The following is a 14,108-nucleotide window of genomic DNA, read 5'->3' as shown; positions in this document are numbered from 1 at the left end:
TGTTTATTTAATCGAAAATTAACAATTATAGTTAATCAAGTATGCCCTGAAGCTGATCGAGATGATAATGATGTCTGAAACAGTTAAACTCGAATCAAGCAAACGACTCGGCTCAATGGATCCTGAAAAGGTTGCTCTGTCTTTTCCTGATTTTCATTTAAACTAAAGAACCTAGTGTCACTTTTATAATCCGATTATTAAATTCTGTGTTCGATTCCTCAATTTCCCAGTATTAATTAAGATCCGCCTACTTGGATTACCAAATTAAATAATCAACTTTCTGTTACATTTGAAAATTTATAGACTTGTTTAATTCAAGGCTGGGGATGGTATTGACTATTGATATGTCTTTCATGGACAAAGCAAGTTGCAGAGAAAATTTAATGGAGACAAGTCAACTCTCTTTGTCATTGGCTTTCTTTCTTCTGGAAAGGTTCTCGTGAAGCCAACCCGTTCACACCCACCACCTGTTTGATATAATTCCACACTGAGTTCTTTTCACAATCTCATAACCGATTCTTCTACAAACAAATTAAACCCCACACAGTCTCCCTCCTTGTCTTCTCTTTTACAGGCAAGCCAGCGACTTATATCAAAAGGGAAAACGAGGAGATTGAAATGAGTTCTTGTTTCTGTGTTTGGTCGAAAACAGAAAGCTCTGAACTTGACTGTAACAAGGTTGTATCCGCTGCAACAGTCCTACATAGCCCTCGGAGTCAAGCTGAGATATTAAAGTCACCGAATTTGAAATCGTTTAGTTTCAATGTACTTAGAACATCCACCAGAAACTTCCGTCCCGATAGTGTATTGGGAGAAGGTGGCTTCGGTTTAGTTTTCAAGGGTTGGATAGATGAACACTCGCTTTCAGCTGCTAAACCTGGAACTGGCACTGTTATCGCTGTCAAACGATTAAATCAAGAAGGCGTTCAAGGTCACCAAGAATGGTTGGTAAGTATAAACTGTAAAAACTCACCCATCTTCTTTACTTCATTTATATTGGGTGATTTGGATCAAAATCTAATATTCCATGAAATTTTGTAATAATAGGCGGAAATCAACTATTTGGGGCAGCTACATCATCCAAATCTTGTACAACTAATCGGTTACTGCTTAGAGGATGACCAAAGACTTCTTGTATACGAGTTCATGTCTCGAGGCAGCTTGGAAAACCATCTTTTCAGAAGTAAGTTTCAGTTTCAGTTTCTATTATTCATCCATCCGCCCAAAGTTTGGTAAAAAATCTAATTTCGATTCGCCATTGAAACAGGGAGTTCTTACTTTCAACCTCTCTCATGGAACCTCCGATTGAAGGTAGCTCTTGGTGCTGCGAAAGGGCTTGCATACCTTCATAGTCCAGATGCAAAAGTTATATATCGCGATTTCAAATGCTCCAATATCTTGATTGATTCTGTATGTATCTCAAATTCATTCCTGTTAACACCCTTTGTCATATGTATATTTCTTACAAGTTTGACTTTTATACGATTTTCCAGAACTACAACGCAAAACTTTCGGATTTCGGGTTGGCAAAAGATGGGCCAATCGATGGGAAAAGTCATGTATCTACAAGAGTCATGGGGACTTACGGGTACGCAGCTCCAGAGTACATGGCTACAGGTAATCTATTTTTGACCTAATTTTTTAAAATATTTTGTCGTGAATCGATCTTGTTTGTATTGATCTGATGTAAATTGTGTATTTGGATGAAGGTCACTTGACTGAGAGAAGCGATATCTACAGTTTTGGGGTGGTTCTTCTTGAAATTTTGACGGGAAGACGATGCATAGACAAGAATCGTCCATCTAATGAACAAATACTCGTGGATTTTGTTAAGCCTTATTTGATCAGCAAACGAAGGATTCTTCAAATCATTGATCAGCGGATCGACGGTCAGTATTCTTCCGATGTGGCCATGAGAGCTGCAATTCTTGCAATGAAGTGTCTTGCGAGAGAACCGAAGTACAGGCCGAGTGCTGCGGAGTTGGTGAAAGCGTTGGAACACCTTCAGGAATTGCAGAAAGCGTCGGAGAATTGTAGAAAAGAATCGGTTCGGAAACAGACCGGCAACAAAAATTCAGGTTGCCGGCGACCGGTGGGTTCTAATGGAGGTAGGGTTTAGAAAAGGGAGTGCAAACTGCAGAATCCTTGTATAGTCGTCGTTAACGTATAACTTGGAAAGTGTAACAAAGAAGAACAAATGATGTAAATAATTTGAATGTTTTTAGCTCTGGAAATGGGGGGTAAAGGCATCCATTATCGTCTTGCAGATCTTAAATTTGATTGTCACTGTTGCCACCGCCACCACCGTCCGCCACCATAGTACTGCCACTGGACTCAGAATGTGCTTTCGGGCATGATGCCATTGAGAACGAGGGTTTCTATTGTGCTCAAATATTTTTAGTATCAATTATCAAATATATATCTTTGATCAAAGTTATTAAATTAAAATTTCAAAGTTTGCATATATAAGTGTCACAGTTTACACAATTACACTAGTATTGGGTGCCCATTGCACAATCAGTCAATCGAAGTGCGATTAATTAGACAACAAATAAAACTTGTATTTGGTTTCGAATTTCTCTATTTTTATTTGAAATCAAATATAATGCAAATATATATTCGATAAAAAGATAAATAGTGTTTGAAATTAGTTTTTGATATCAATTTAAAAATAAAAAAACTGACTAAAAGCAAAAAAGTACTTGTATATTGTGTAGAATATTGTTTTTTTCCTCGTGAAACGTATACAATCAGATTATTTTCTGAAATCTAATAGGAAGAATATAAACATTCGATGTGGTTACATTGTTTTACAAATCAACTATAAAACCGATCTAATTAGATCCAAAATTTTAAATGTCAAAAGTAAACTTGAACATAAATTTTCATAACCGGTTATAGAATAATATATGGATATGATATTTGATACTGGATTTACTTCCAATTAATTTTAATCCGAAAAAGTCATAATTTCTATCTGAAATCCGAATAAATAGAGTAAATTACACTAATGGTTTCTAACTTTTTTTTTTCCTTAACTTAATCGTTCGTATTGTATGCTTTTATTGTTCGTATTGTATGTTTTTATTTTACGATTGGTCATACTAGATGTAAAAAGACTATATTGTCTTTATATATAGTTTTTTTTAATTAAATTAATGTTTATTGGTTATTTACTTATTAAAATATTTGCTTGATAAACCGGTGGGTCAACCTATACCCCTTTATCCATTCCTCCCAAACTAAAAGTTCGAAGCTTCATTAACATAAAATGACCACCACCGGCCATTGTGTATCTAAACCCACATAAACACAGGAAAATCACGCTTCATCTAAATCTTCTTGTTGTACTTCAAATAATTAGAATGTAAATAGTGCCCAACTTCCCTCATTGCTATGCAATCAACAACATCATACATAATCACCTTATCTGAGTATGCTCATTTACTCCAAACATATGTATGTAACTACATCAATTTTTTACTAGGTTTGGGTTACAAAGAAAGTATACCAAAGGAAAGGAAGGGAAAGAAAAAGAGAAAGTAAAAAAAAAAAAAAAAATAGAAAGAAAAAGAGAAGGGATGGTAGTGGCTTTTTGTACTCTTTAAAAAGAGAAGTGTCGATGGGTTACATATTGAAAAGAGGCAGCGATAATTTTTTGCTAATGGTTTACAATTTTTCCAATGAAGCTTTTAAGCGTGAGGAGGTTTCATGGTGGTGATGATATTTCTCAGTTAGACCGTCAATCCACCGGATACCACATATGAGGTGGGTGTCACGTCAGCACCACATTCTCCTACCACTAATATAAGATACCTATCACTAATACAAAACTCCACTTGTTTTTTTTAATTTAAATTTAATTTAAAAATACATTAAAATCATTTTTTTAGTACTAGTTTTTCCATTAATTTAAAATACCAAATTACATTAAATAAAAACTACATTAATTGAAATAAAAAATAAATAAAAATAACAATAAAAATAAAAATTACATTAGTTAAAAAAAATTAAAAAAAAAAAAAACTAAAAATTCCAACCATAAATAAATAAACTATCCCCTACGCCTACATCTAGGGGTTAGCAAAAAAACCGCAAAACCGAAAAACCGAGCCGATCCAGCCAATCCGAAACCAAAAAAACCAGAACCGAAATAAACCGATACCGAAAAAAAAACGAAACCGAAAATACCGACTATCTACGGGTTGGATTCGATTTGGATATTTTGATATCCGCAGATACCTGAACCGAACCGTCATATATATATATATATATATATATATATATATATATATATATATATATATATATATATATATATATATATATATATATATATATATAGGTAAAGTGAATATACCTAACAACTTTATATAAGCTTAGGTACCTAACCTCATCAAAGTAGGTCATTTTGCATTAAATTTTCATTGCAATCATGCAAGGTTCTTAAACTTTATCCATAAACTTGATTTAATTCAAAAAAAAAATTGGAAATTCGTCATTATATTTCTTCTACATCATTTCATTTGTAGCGGTAGGATATGAAACCTATCAGACGGTATTCAATACAAATACGTGATGTGAAAGAAAGATATTGGTGAAAATCCAAAGATTTTGGAAGTAATAAAGTTATGGGGTTGAAGTTTAAGAACCTTAGATAATTACAATGTAAATATGATACAAACCGATGTAGTTTTATGGAGTTAGGTACCTAAGCTTATTTAAGCTTTTATATATATATATATATATATATATATATATATATATATATATATATATATATATATATATATATATATATATATATATATATATATATACTTAATAACGTAATATACTGTATGATATATGTTTTCACATCTCCAATGCTTGCTTTATTTCTATGTTAGCTATTTGTCGATTTAAACTCCAGAATATTATCCCTTATCAGCTTTATAAACTTTCTATATATGTTTTCTGTGTGTTCAAACTGTTATGGCTAAAATTGAGAAATTGATTTTACATTCATCAAAGAATCGGTTTCATTATGCGATTAAAAATATTATTAAAAGCAAAATAAATGTTTTATATGTATATTACACCGACATAAATTAAACACATAAAATGTTGTCAACAAAGATAACATGTCCGTGATTTATTTTATAAATTGTTGTCAAGGAAATTGTTTCTATGTATATCTTCTTGTAAACTGTATCATATTTGATCTTCTGACTTTTGTGATGATTTAGCTTATAACCCGTGGTTATAAAATAAATCAAATTTTTATAGTAAAAACTTAAAATTATTAATAATTTATTTTAAATAAACTTTTAATTTAACAGATATTTTTATTAGTTATGTGAAATTATAATCAATGAATCAAATAAATATATAAAATTAATTTTTAATAAATATTACATATTTTTTATTTGTGAATTAATGAAAACAATAATTTATAATTTAAAATTTAAAATGGAATCACATTAATGAGGAGACCTAATAAATTTAAAATGGAAAACTAATACATTGACAAGTGGTAAGATATTAATTAAAATGTCTAATATGATGACACATGGCAAAAGAGCTACTCTTTTATTAGTATTGAAATTAGTGGTTTGCATTTTTTCTCTATTTAATGGGTACCCGTGAACCGAACCGTGGATATCCGCCGTCATACGGTTCAGTTCGGTTTTTTGCATAATTCGGTTCAGTTTCGGTTAGTGCATGTCATGTATCCGCCCCGTAGTCACGGTTCACAATTTTATTATTATCCGAGCCAAACTGTCCCGTGAACACCCCTACCTACATCGGGCTCGAACCGACTCTTTCATCGCTTGGAAAAGTTCCAAGTCTTCACCCTCGAGGTCGTCCGCTTTCAATTTCAAAATTTCCATATCGGTTTTTATTTGGAGCGTCTCTTGTGCCTCTTGAAATGATGATTGTGCTTCGATCATTTTTTGTTTCATCCGAATTATCACCTCGGCCTTCGTTTCTTAAAGTTGCACATATCGATCAAATTTATCGCAAAACATATCCATCACACTAGAATTTGAAGATGTTGAAGCCGTTTTTTTTTTAATATTATTTCTTCCAACGAGCCGACGAAGAGATTGGTTGTTTTCAAGATCTAGCGAATCGTCGTTGATGTCAATGTGTGTTCGGCCGTCCGATTGTTGGGAAGTTGCATCAGGGTTTCTCGAACGCTTTGAACCGGAAGATTACGAAGTTCCTTCCGTTTGCTCTTTCCATTTTGGGGCGTCTTTTAATTTTAGCCACAGTCTCATATATAGAAAAGTTTTGCGTGTTGGCGTTGTTTTTTCAAATTGCTCAATGGCGGCCTTGAAAACATCAAAATCGTTCGAACCACTTTTGCGTATGTTTAGGAGGTTTTTGTAGATTCCTCCAAACTCGGTGCATTTTAGTCGAATATATCGTCATTTCGAAGGCGTTTCGAGTTTCACTTTCCATTAACTCGTAGAAAATGACTCGGACTTTTTCCCAAAAACTTCCGCAAGGCTGACTATTGCCTACAATTGGATCTTGGGAAGCCGCCACCCATGCATCCGCTAACTTTTCTTCTTCTTCTTTTGACCGTGGAACCCTTTCTTGGGCGGTAGTGGGTCGGGTCGGTTTTTTCCCTTTTTTTTCTTTTTTGGTTGAGGTGGTGGTGAAGGTTGTGTTTCTGCAACAAAATCCGGCGAAAGTGGTGGTTGTGAAATTTATGATGGGTTTTAGGTTAAACAAATAAACTAGAAAAACAATTCCTAAGTTCACATGCAACCTACTTTGGATCTATGTTTTATCTATTGAACATACAACTTTGAATTGCAAAACAAGAACCCTAGAGGAGAGAGGCTATAATCGAAATTTACAACCTAGGGTTTAGTAATTACATACCTTTCAATTGTTATAGTAAACAATTGATAATTCCCTTGATCTTGATCTTGATCTTCTTGGAAGCTTAGCACCACAAGTGTAACGCCTCTAATGGAATCACACCCAAACTAGCAAGAAGGAAAGTATAAGGAGAGAGAGGGAGTATGCAATTTTCGGCCCTAAGGGTTTCTTCCAAAGAAAGAGTGACCAAAATATGAACCGGGAGGCTCCTTATATAGTTGAGGGATCTAGGGTTTAGGAAAAACCCTAATGCTCCTTGCTTAGGGCCTAAGCAAAGCCAAAGGCCTTATCCAAGCCCCCTTGGACGAAATCCTTAGGGTTTCCCCTGTAGATTTCGCCCACCTCCTTCCAAGGAGGTTCTGGAGCCTTCCACTCAACTATTAGATAATTGCAAAGTAGTCCCTGCACTTTATAATTAATTCTTTTAACCCCAAAATTAATTCTAATTAATTTCTGGCTAACAATCAATTAAACAAAATGATTTCTTATTAATATATTAATCTTTTAACATATTAATAAATTCATTTATATTAATTTATTAATCTTATAATAAATTAATATCTCTCCTTTCATAATTTCCTTGTCCGGTTGCTAGGTTTGAGGGCAACCCAAAAGGACTGTGCTGCTATCAATTCAAGTACATACCAATTATAGTTATGGGCTTAGACACCTAATCCAACAATTTAGGGGTGTTCGTTTGGATGGATCGGTTTGATCCGATCCAATCAAGTAAATCCAAATTGATTTCGGTTTTCAAAACATGGATCCGAATTGTCCACATTAAATTCAAATCCGATCCGATCCGATCCAATTACAATTCGGTTGGATCGGTTTTTATAATTCGATTTTCAAAAACCGAATCATTTTAAAATGACATATAATTATAATATTATCCAACTTCACACAAGAAGCAAAAACAAATAATTCAGTTGCGATTTGAAATTTATAAACAACTAATAATAAGATATATTATAGTTAAATATTTTATAGATACAAAAATTTCGAGAGAAAATGCATATTAATGTTTTTTTTATTGACTGAAACGTTTTGAACCTATTTGAAAAAATAAATCACAAAACTAATAGATTAATATATATATATATATATATATATATATATATATATATATATATATATATATATATATATTATAAATAGATAAATAATAAATGTTTATTTGGTTTTTTGGACAATTCGGTTCTTATTTTATAAACCAAAACCAATACGAAATCTAAAATTATAATTCACTTTTGTTGAAAACCAATCCAAAAATCCGAATATCCGATCCAAATAGTCCAACCCAAATTATCAAATTGGATAATTCGGTTTTATCCGAATAGTAGACAACTCTAGTGAAATTGGTGGTTGTTGTTGTTGTAATGATTGTTGTTGGAGTTGTTGTAGTTGTTGGAATTGTTGAAATTATTGGTATTGTTGTGACATTTGTTGTTGCTGGAAAGACGGAAAATATTGATATTGTTGTTGGAAAAATAGTGTTTGTTGGATAGGGGAACCGGTTTGAAGCAGATTGAGAAAACCGCCTTGAGGTGACTCCATATTCGGGAATTATCGATGTGTTTTATCTAACGCAAAAGCGTTATCGGGTTTGCGATTTCTGTAGTTTGGAGGAGTATTTTGGTTGGGATCCATAATTTTTGGTTGTGAAGATGTAGTGTGTAGTTTGTGTATAGAGAAAGAAAAGAATTGTGTAAAAAATAAGGAGTAAAAATGTGGCATTTATAGATAAATAAATTATTTTATTTATTTATTTATTTATTTTTACAAAACAGCTAGATAACGGTCCATTTATCGATCTTGAATCCCATTGGCCGTGCGAGTTCGTTGTCCCGATCACAACCCACCACGAAAACGAGCCACCACGAGACAACAGGGTGGTGTGCACGCCCGTTGTTCGTGGTCAGCTCGACCACGAAGCTGCCCGTCGAAGGTATATCGTTTGGCCTTAGAGTTAGTCATAATCACGTGCTAGGGGTTGTTGGTGACAAAGAGAGGAAGGAGACGAAAGATTGTTAGTGACGATAACGAGTCTAGGTTTGGGGTGTGGGACTCACTTGCTTTTTAAACAATTTCTTCAATAAACAGATAATCAATAATAATCAAACTAATTAAAAAGAGTATACATATTTAACATAGTAACTTTATGTATGTATATGACCGAGGCCAAAACGCACACCCAAAACTTACAATAAAAATGGGCCGAATTAAAATAAAAAATTAAAACCAAATACACAAATTACCTAAGAGTGTTCGGTATGGGACCAACGAGAAGCAACGCGGCTGACTTGACATTCCGCAACGGCTGCGTAACGGGGGGAACACCACCCCCCCTGCTCGTTGCAACTCGTCGAAGGCGCATCTCGTTGGCGTGGTGACGGGAAGAAACGGATGAATTTTGACCGTTTGAGTGCAATGGTTAAAAAAAAAAAAAAATTATTAAAAAAAAACAATTTATTATCCTATAAATACCTCTTATTTTATTTTAAAATTTTCACACTTTCTCTTCTCCTCTCTACATACTTTCAATTATCTTCAAAAAAATATGGATCCTTTCGACTCGTCCGATGATTCAGATGACGATATTTTCTTTAGGATGATGTATCATTTTTACACTATCGACCTGCAACAACCAGACCTAGCCTTGCTACTAACAATACGTGCGATGTTAAACAGAAATCGCGAGGAAGGACACGAACATCTATATCGCGATTACTTTGCGGATAATTGTGTATACGGGGCGAAGGACTTCAAAAGAAGATTTCGTTTGAGTAGGGATGTGTTCTTACGAATCGCCAACGCCTTGGAAAGCCGGTATCATTTCTTTACTATATTTTTATACAAAATAAATAAAAATGTACTACATGTTTCTTTAATTTTACAACATATGCACTATATTTTTAAACTGTAGTTAATTTATGTTTAGGTACAAATTTTTTCAATTAAGATATGATGTTAGAGGTAGACGGGGGTTTACAACGTTGCAGAAATGTGTTGCGGCCATTCGTTTGATGGCTATGGGGGAGTCACCCGACACCATGGACGACTATATGAGAATGTCCGAAAGAACCGCAAGAAAGAGTTTGTATACATTGTCAAGGGGTGTTGTTGAAACTTTTCGTGACGTGTATTTGCAGAAACCTTCGTTGCATGATTTGCAAGAATTGTATGCGGTGCATGAAGAACGCCATGGGTTTCCCGGAATGATCGGAAGCATTGATTGCACACACTGGAAATGGAAAAATTGTCCGGTAGCATGGAAAGGGCAATATGCAAGTGGTCATCACGGATCACCTTCTTTGGTGTTAGAGGCTGTCGCTTCTCATGATTTATGGATTTGGCATGCATTTTTTGGGGTTGCGGGTTCCAACAACGACGTCAACGTTCTTGATCAGTCGCCAATATTCGACGATCTTTTGAATGGAAAGCCCCGGATGCTCCTTTCACAGTGAATGGAAACGAATACAAATATGAGTATTACCTTACAGATGGAATATATCCCCAGTATTCCACATTCGTGAAGGCATTCGGCCACCCGGTTGAAGAACGAGACAAATTTTTTAAGAGAAGACAAGAAGGAACACGTAAGAATGTGGAACGTGCTTTTGTAGTGCTGAAGGCGAAGTGGCATATAGTCGAACATGCAGCACGACCATTGGATTTCGAAACTTTACGATATATCATGTATGCATGTATCATAATGCATAACATGGTAGTAGAAGATAAATGAAGAAATATTGCACACTATATTCCAACGGAGCCCAGACACGTTCAGTTTCAACCAGAAACAACAGATTATTTGCATCGCGTTGTTGACATTCAGGACGCAAATAAACACAGACAACTTCGAGAGGACTTGGCGGATTATATTTTCTATGGTAACAATAACGATAACGAATAGCGTTGTATTTTTTTTTTTTTGAATTTGGATATTATTTCTTTTTTCTTTTTGTTTTTGGATATTATGTGTAATTTAGTCTTTATGTTAATTTTAATTTTTAGAAAATTTTAATTGTTTTTTATACTTTTTAAACATTATGTTTTATTTATTTTTTAATTTAAAAAATATTTGTCTCAATTTAAAAAAAATCGAAATAAAAAAAAAAAATAATGTCATAACAAGATATAATATATTGTCCATTTCCTCACTTGGTGTTATAACATCATTGATAATGTGGTATGTGATATGACACCAAAATGCATCTAGTTACCCGCACATTGTGCTCTAAACCACAAACACTATTTTGTAATTTGCTCGGGTAAATATAGTCCACCGGGTTATCTAAAATCCAAAAAAAGCCATCTAAAAATCCGGATAAATTCGATGATTATCCCGGTTCCCTTTATAACCGGTTTTATTAAGGTCGGATAAGAATTCCGGGTTTTGTACGCATCATGGATATTCTAACGGGACAATAAAGTTAAAGCCCACTTCACTTTCTGGTTGTAGCTTCTAGGGCACGGCTAAACAGTGTAAGGCTGTAAAATTTTCAAATCGAGCATCTGGATCTACCAATCTCTTTTCTTGTCGATCTCCTGACCCGTTCTTGTCATCTCTCAGGTAAATTTATCATCTTGATTTCCTTATCATTTCAGAATAATCTTGATATATATTAAAGGGTTAAAACGTTTGAACTTCTCGCACTTTCGGTTATCGATTCGAATCAAATCTAAGAATATGATTTTTTTTTTTTCTTTTAATTTTGTAACATGATTCCTCAAAATTTGGAGACTTTGCTGATACTAATTTTATTGTGAACCGGACACATCTATAAGATTCGATTTCGTTTGTTCCGAGGCAAAGCTGTGATAAGTCCTTAAGAAAATACAAAATTCTGTATTGATGTGAAGTTATAACGTTGGTTATTTTCATATTCAGATTTCTGGAAACTTGGATTCAGTTTCGTTTCTATATTTGAAAATTATATGTGAACTATATGTTCCTTGAAAGGGTATATCCTCAAGTTGCCTAATTGTATAGTGACTGAAACTTGACAGTAGGTATTCTACTACAGTTTAGTTGCCGAGGTTGAACCATGCGAAGATATAGTCCACCATATCACAGTCCTCCACGGAGAGATAGAGGACACGGAGGTCGACCAAGAAGCCCTCCCCGAAGGGCATATGGTGGTGAGCGAGGAAGGCACAAGGATCAGAATCATGGCAGTCTTTTGGTTCGTAATATTCCATTAAATTGCAGGTAAACCTTTCTCTTTCCATCTTAAATCTTCAAAACTTTTTCCATTGCTGTTTAACCTCAGCCTTTTGGGATTCCCTGTGATTATCTAATTGTGATTTTCCAATTGAATTTATAGGCCAGAAGAGCTTCGTGTCCCCTTTGAAAGGTTTGGAGTCGTCAGAGATGTCTATCTCCCAAAGAACTATTACACTGGGTAGGTTTGCGCATCTGACCTCCATTTTAAATCAAATGTCATAAATCACGATGTTAAATTATAATCTCAAAGTGAATTGGATTATGTTTGTTGATATGGATTCACGCTAGCTAGGCATGTCACGTGTGATTAAGAATATAGTAGCTGGGAGAAGAGTGAGTTTTCTTGGTTTTTAAAAAAAAAAATTGTTTTACGTGTCATTTTTTTTTTCCTTAATTTGTGTTGATGGGGAGTTACGTTTTGACCTGGTTTGTCAGGGGGTATGTTGGTTTGAAGTTAAAACAAGCCCAAGCCCCACAATTGATGAAGGCTCTTCTGTTGTTTATCATTGCTTAACTTTTTCACCAAAAGAAGAATGTTTCATTATATAATCAATCACACAATCATTACAAGTTTTGATGTGGAAAAAAGATTGTGAAGAGAAGTTGAGGCAAATTTTAACTTGTGGACAAGGTTGATTTCAAGTTCATCACACTTATTTACAAGAAACCTGAAGACTTTTGAAGTCACTTTCATCTTTTGAAGTTGCCAATTTGCCATTCGTACTTGATTATAGAAGAAAAGGTATACATAATTAGAAGAATCTTTGGTCGCTTAGTATGTGTCACATACTGGTTGGTGTTTCTTATTATTAGCAAAACATTAAACATACTTGGCATTTTCTTTAAAATATTGTTTTTTAATTTTATGCAGGGAGCCACGTGGATTTGCATTTGTGCAATTTGTGGATGCTTATGAAGCTGGAGAGGCCCAATACCATATGAATGGACGAATGTTTGCTGGTAGAGAGATTTCTGTTGTTCTTGCTTCTGAATCAAGAAAAAGACCCGAGGAAATGCGCCGAAGAACTAGGCCTAGGTTAACATTAATTAACACATGTTTTTTTATTTTTATTTTTATTCTTAACATTCTAATTTCTATAAAGGTTTCTGATATTTATGTTGTTGGAAACTAATTTAGGGAATCTTCGGGGTATGAAGGAAGGCGATCTCATCATGGTAAGTTAACATCATGACATCATAACATCATAACATGATGCTTTGTTTTTGTTTTTGTGTTTGGATTTTAATTTGTTCATTTGTAATTATTTAGGAGGGCGATCTCGGTCACGTTCGCGGTCCCCACGACGTCCTTCAGGTTCTAGAAGCCGTCAAAGGTCAAGGTAGTTGACTAATTTCTATTTTTCATAACTTTATTTCCAAAAATTAAAAAAAAGGTTGAATTATTATTTGACCATGTAGGTCCTACTCGCCTGCTCCGAAAAGACGAGGTGGCGACTACTCTGAATCACCGCCACCTGTAAGAAGAGAGCCTCAGGTTGATGATGATCGTGGCCGTAGATCTTATTCTCCAGGCTATGATGCAGCTGCTAATGATCATAATGTTGATAGGTATGTCTGTATGTGTTAAGCACTTGGTTTTTAATTTCTTTATGTTTTTGTAATTTCTTAAGGTGGTTATGATGTGATTGTGTAGGAGGTCACCATACAAGTCATCTGGGAGAGCAGCAAGGTCGCCATCTGGATCTAGGTCTAGGTCTAGGTCTAGATCTAGATCTGGTGATGACATGTCACCACCACCCCGGACCTGAAGAGTGGAGACCCCTCGTGTTATGTTATGGGGGTATGTTTGGTATTTGTACATGTATGCTTCATATTTGCTTACTAAGCTGAGAACAACACTTGAAAAACTTGTTGTGTATTATTTCTACACTCTGTTGTATTTCATGGATTGTGAATGCTTGAAATCTATGTATTGTTTATTACTTGTTATTTTGCTTGATTAATCATGTAAGCTGAGTTTCTTAGCTTATCCTAATTTTCA

General features: G+C 34.4%; 3 protein-coding genes across 5 annotated transcripts; all 3 read left to right on the top strand.

The window, feature by feature from the left end:
• The first annotated feature begins 357 nt into the window (after positions 1 to 357).
• Positions 358 to 2,433, top strand: LOC145032934 (receptor-like cytoplasmic kinase 176). The gene is made up of 5 exons (XM_078981901.1): positions 358 to 948; positions 1,048 to 1,183; positions 1,268 to 1,410; positions 1,494 to 1,617; positions 1,710 to 2,433. The coding sequence occupies exons 1-5, from the start codon at positions 619 to 621 to the stop codon at positions 2,117 to 2,119; spliced, it is 1,143 nt and encodes a 380-aa protein (XP_078838027.1). The 5' UTR covers positions 358 to 618; the 3' UTR covers positions 2,120 to 2,433.
• A 7,123-nt stretch (positions 2,434 to 9,556) lies between these two features.
• On the top strand, positions 9,557 to 10,343 carry LOC145030419 (uncharacterized). The gene is made up of 2 exons (XM_078978793.1): positions 9,557 to 9,705; positions 9,818 to 10,343. The coding sequence occupies exons 1-2, from the start codon at positions 9,557 to 9,559 to the stop codon at positions 10,341 to 10,343; spliced, it is 675 nt and encodes a 224-aa protein (XP_078834919.1).
• A 950-nt stretch (positions 10,344 to 11,293) lies between these two features.
• SCL30 (SC35-like splicing factor 30) lies at positions 11,294 to 14,056 on the top strand. 3 transcript variants are annotated; one of them, XM_078981899.1, is made up of 8 exons: positions 11,294 to 11,452; positions 11,890 to 12,091; positions 12,207 to 12,284; positions 12,978 to 13,142; positions 13,245 to 13,282; positions 13,377 to 13,446; positions 13,526 to 13,675; positions 13,761 to 14,056. In XM_078981899.1, the coding sequence occupies exons 2-8, from the start codon at positions 11,928 to 11,930 to the stop codon at positions 13,873 to 13,875; spliced, it is 780 nt and encodes a 259-aa protein (XP_078838025.1). In that variant the 5' UTR covers positions 11,294 to 11,452; positions 11,890 to 11,927; the 3' UTR covers positions 13,876 to 14,056. The 3 variants fall into 3 exon arrangements, with proteins under 3 accessions (XP_078838025.1, XP_078838026.1, XP_078838024.1); XM_078981900.1 differs by having other exon boundaries at positions 11,310 to 11,452; positions 11,907 to 12,091; XM_078981898.1 differs by having other exon boundaries at positions 11,312 to 11,452; positions 11,893 to 12,091.
• Positions 14,057 to 14,108: the final 52 nt, after the last annotated feature.

This window comes from Lactuca saligna, chromosome 2 (genome assembly GCF_052625555.1).
Source record: "Lactuca saligna cultivar CGN05327 chromosome 2, ASM5262555v1, whole genome shotgun sequence".
NCBI lineage: Eukaryota > Viridiplantae > Streptophyta > Magnoliopsida > Asterales > Asteraceae > Lactuca > Lactuca saligna.
Note: the sequence above shows the minus strand (reverse complement) of the source record. Positions and strands in the feature narration are given on the sequence as shown.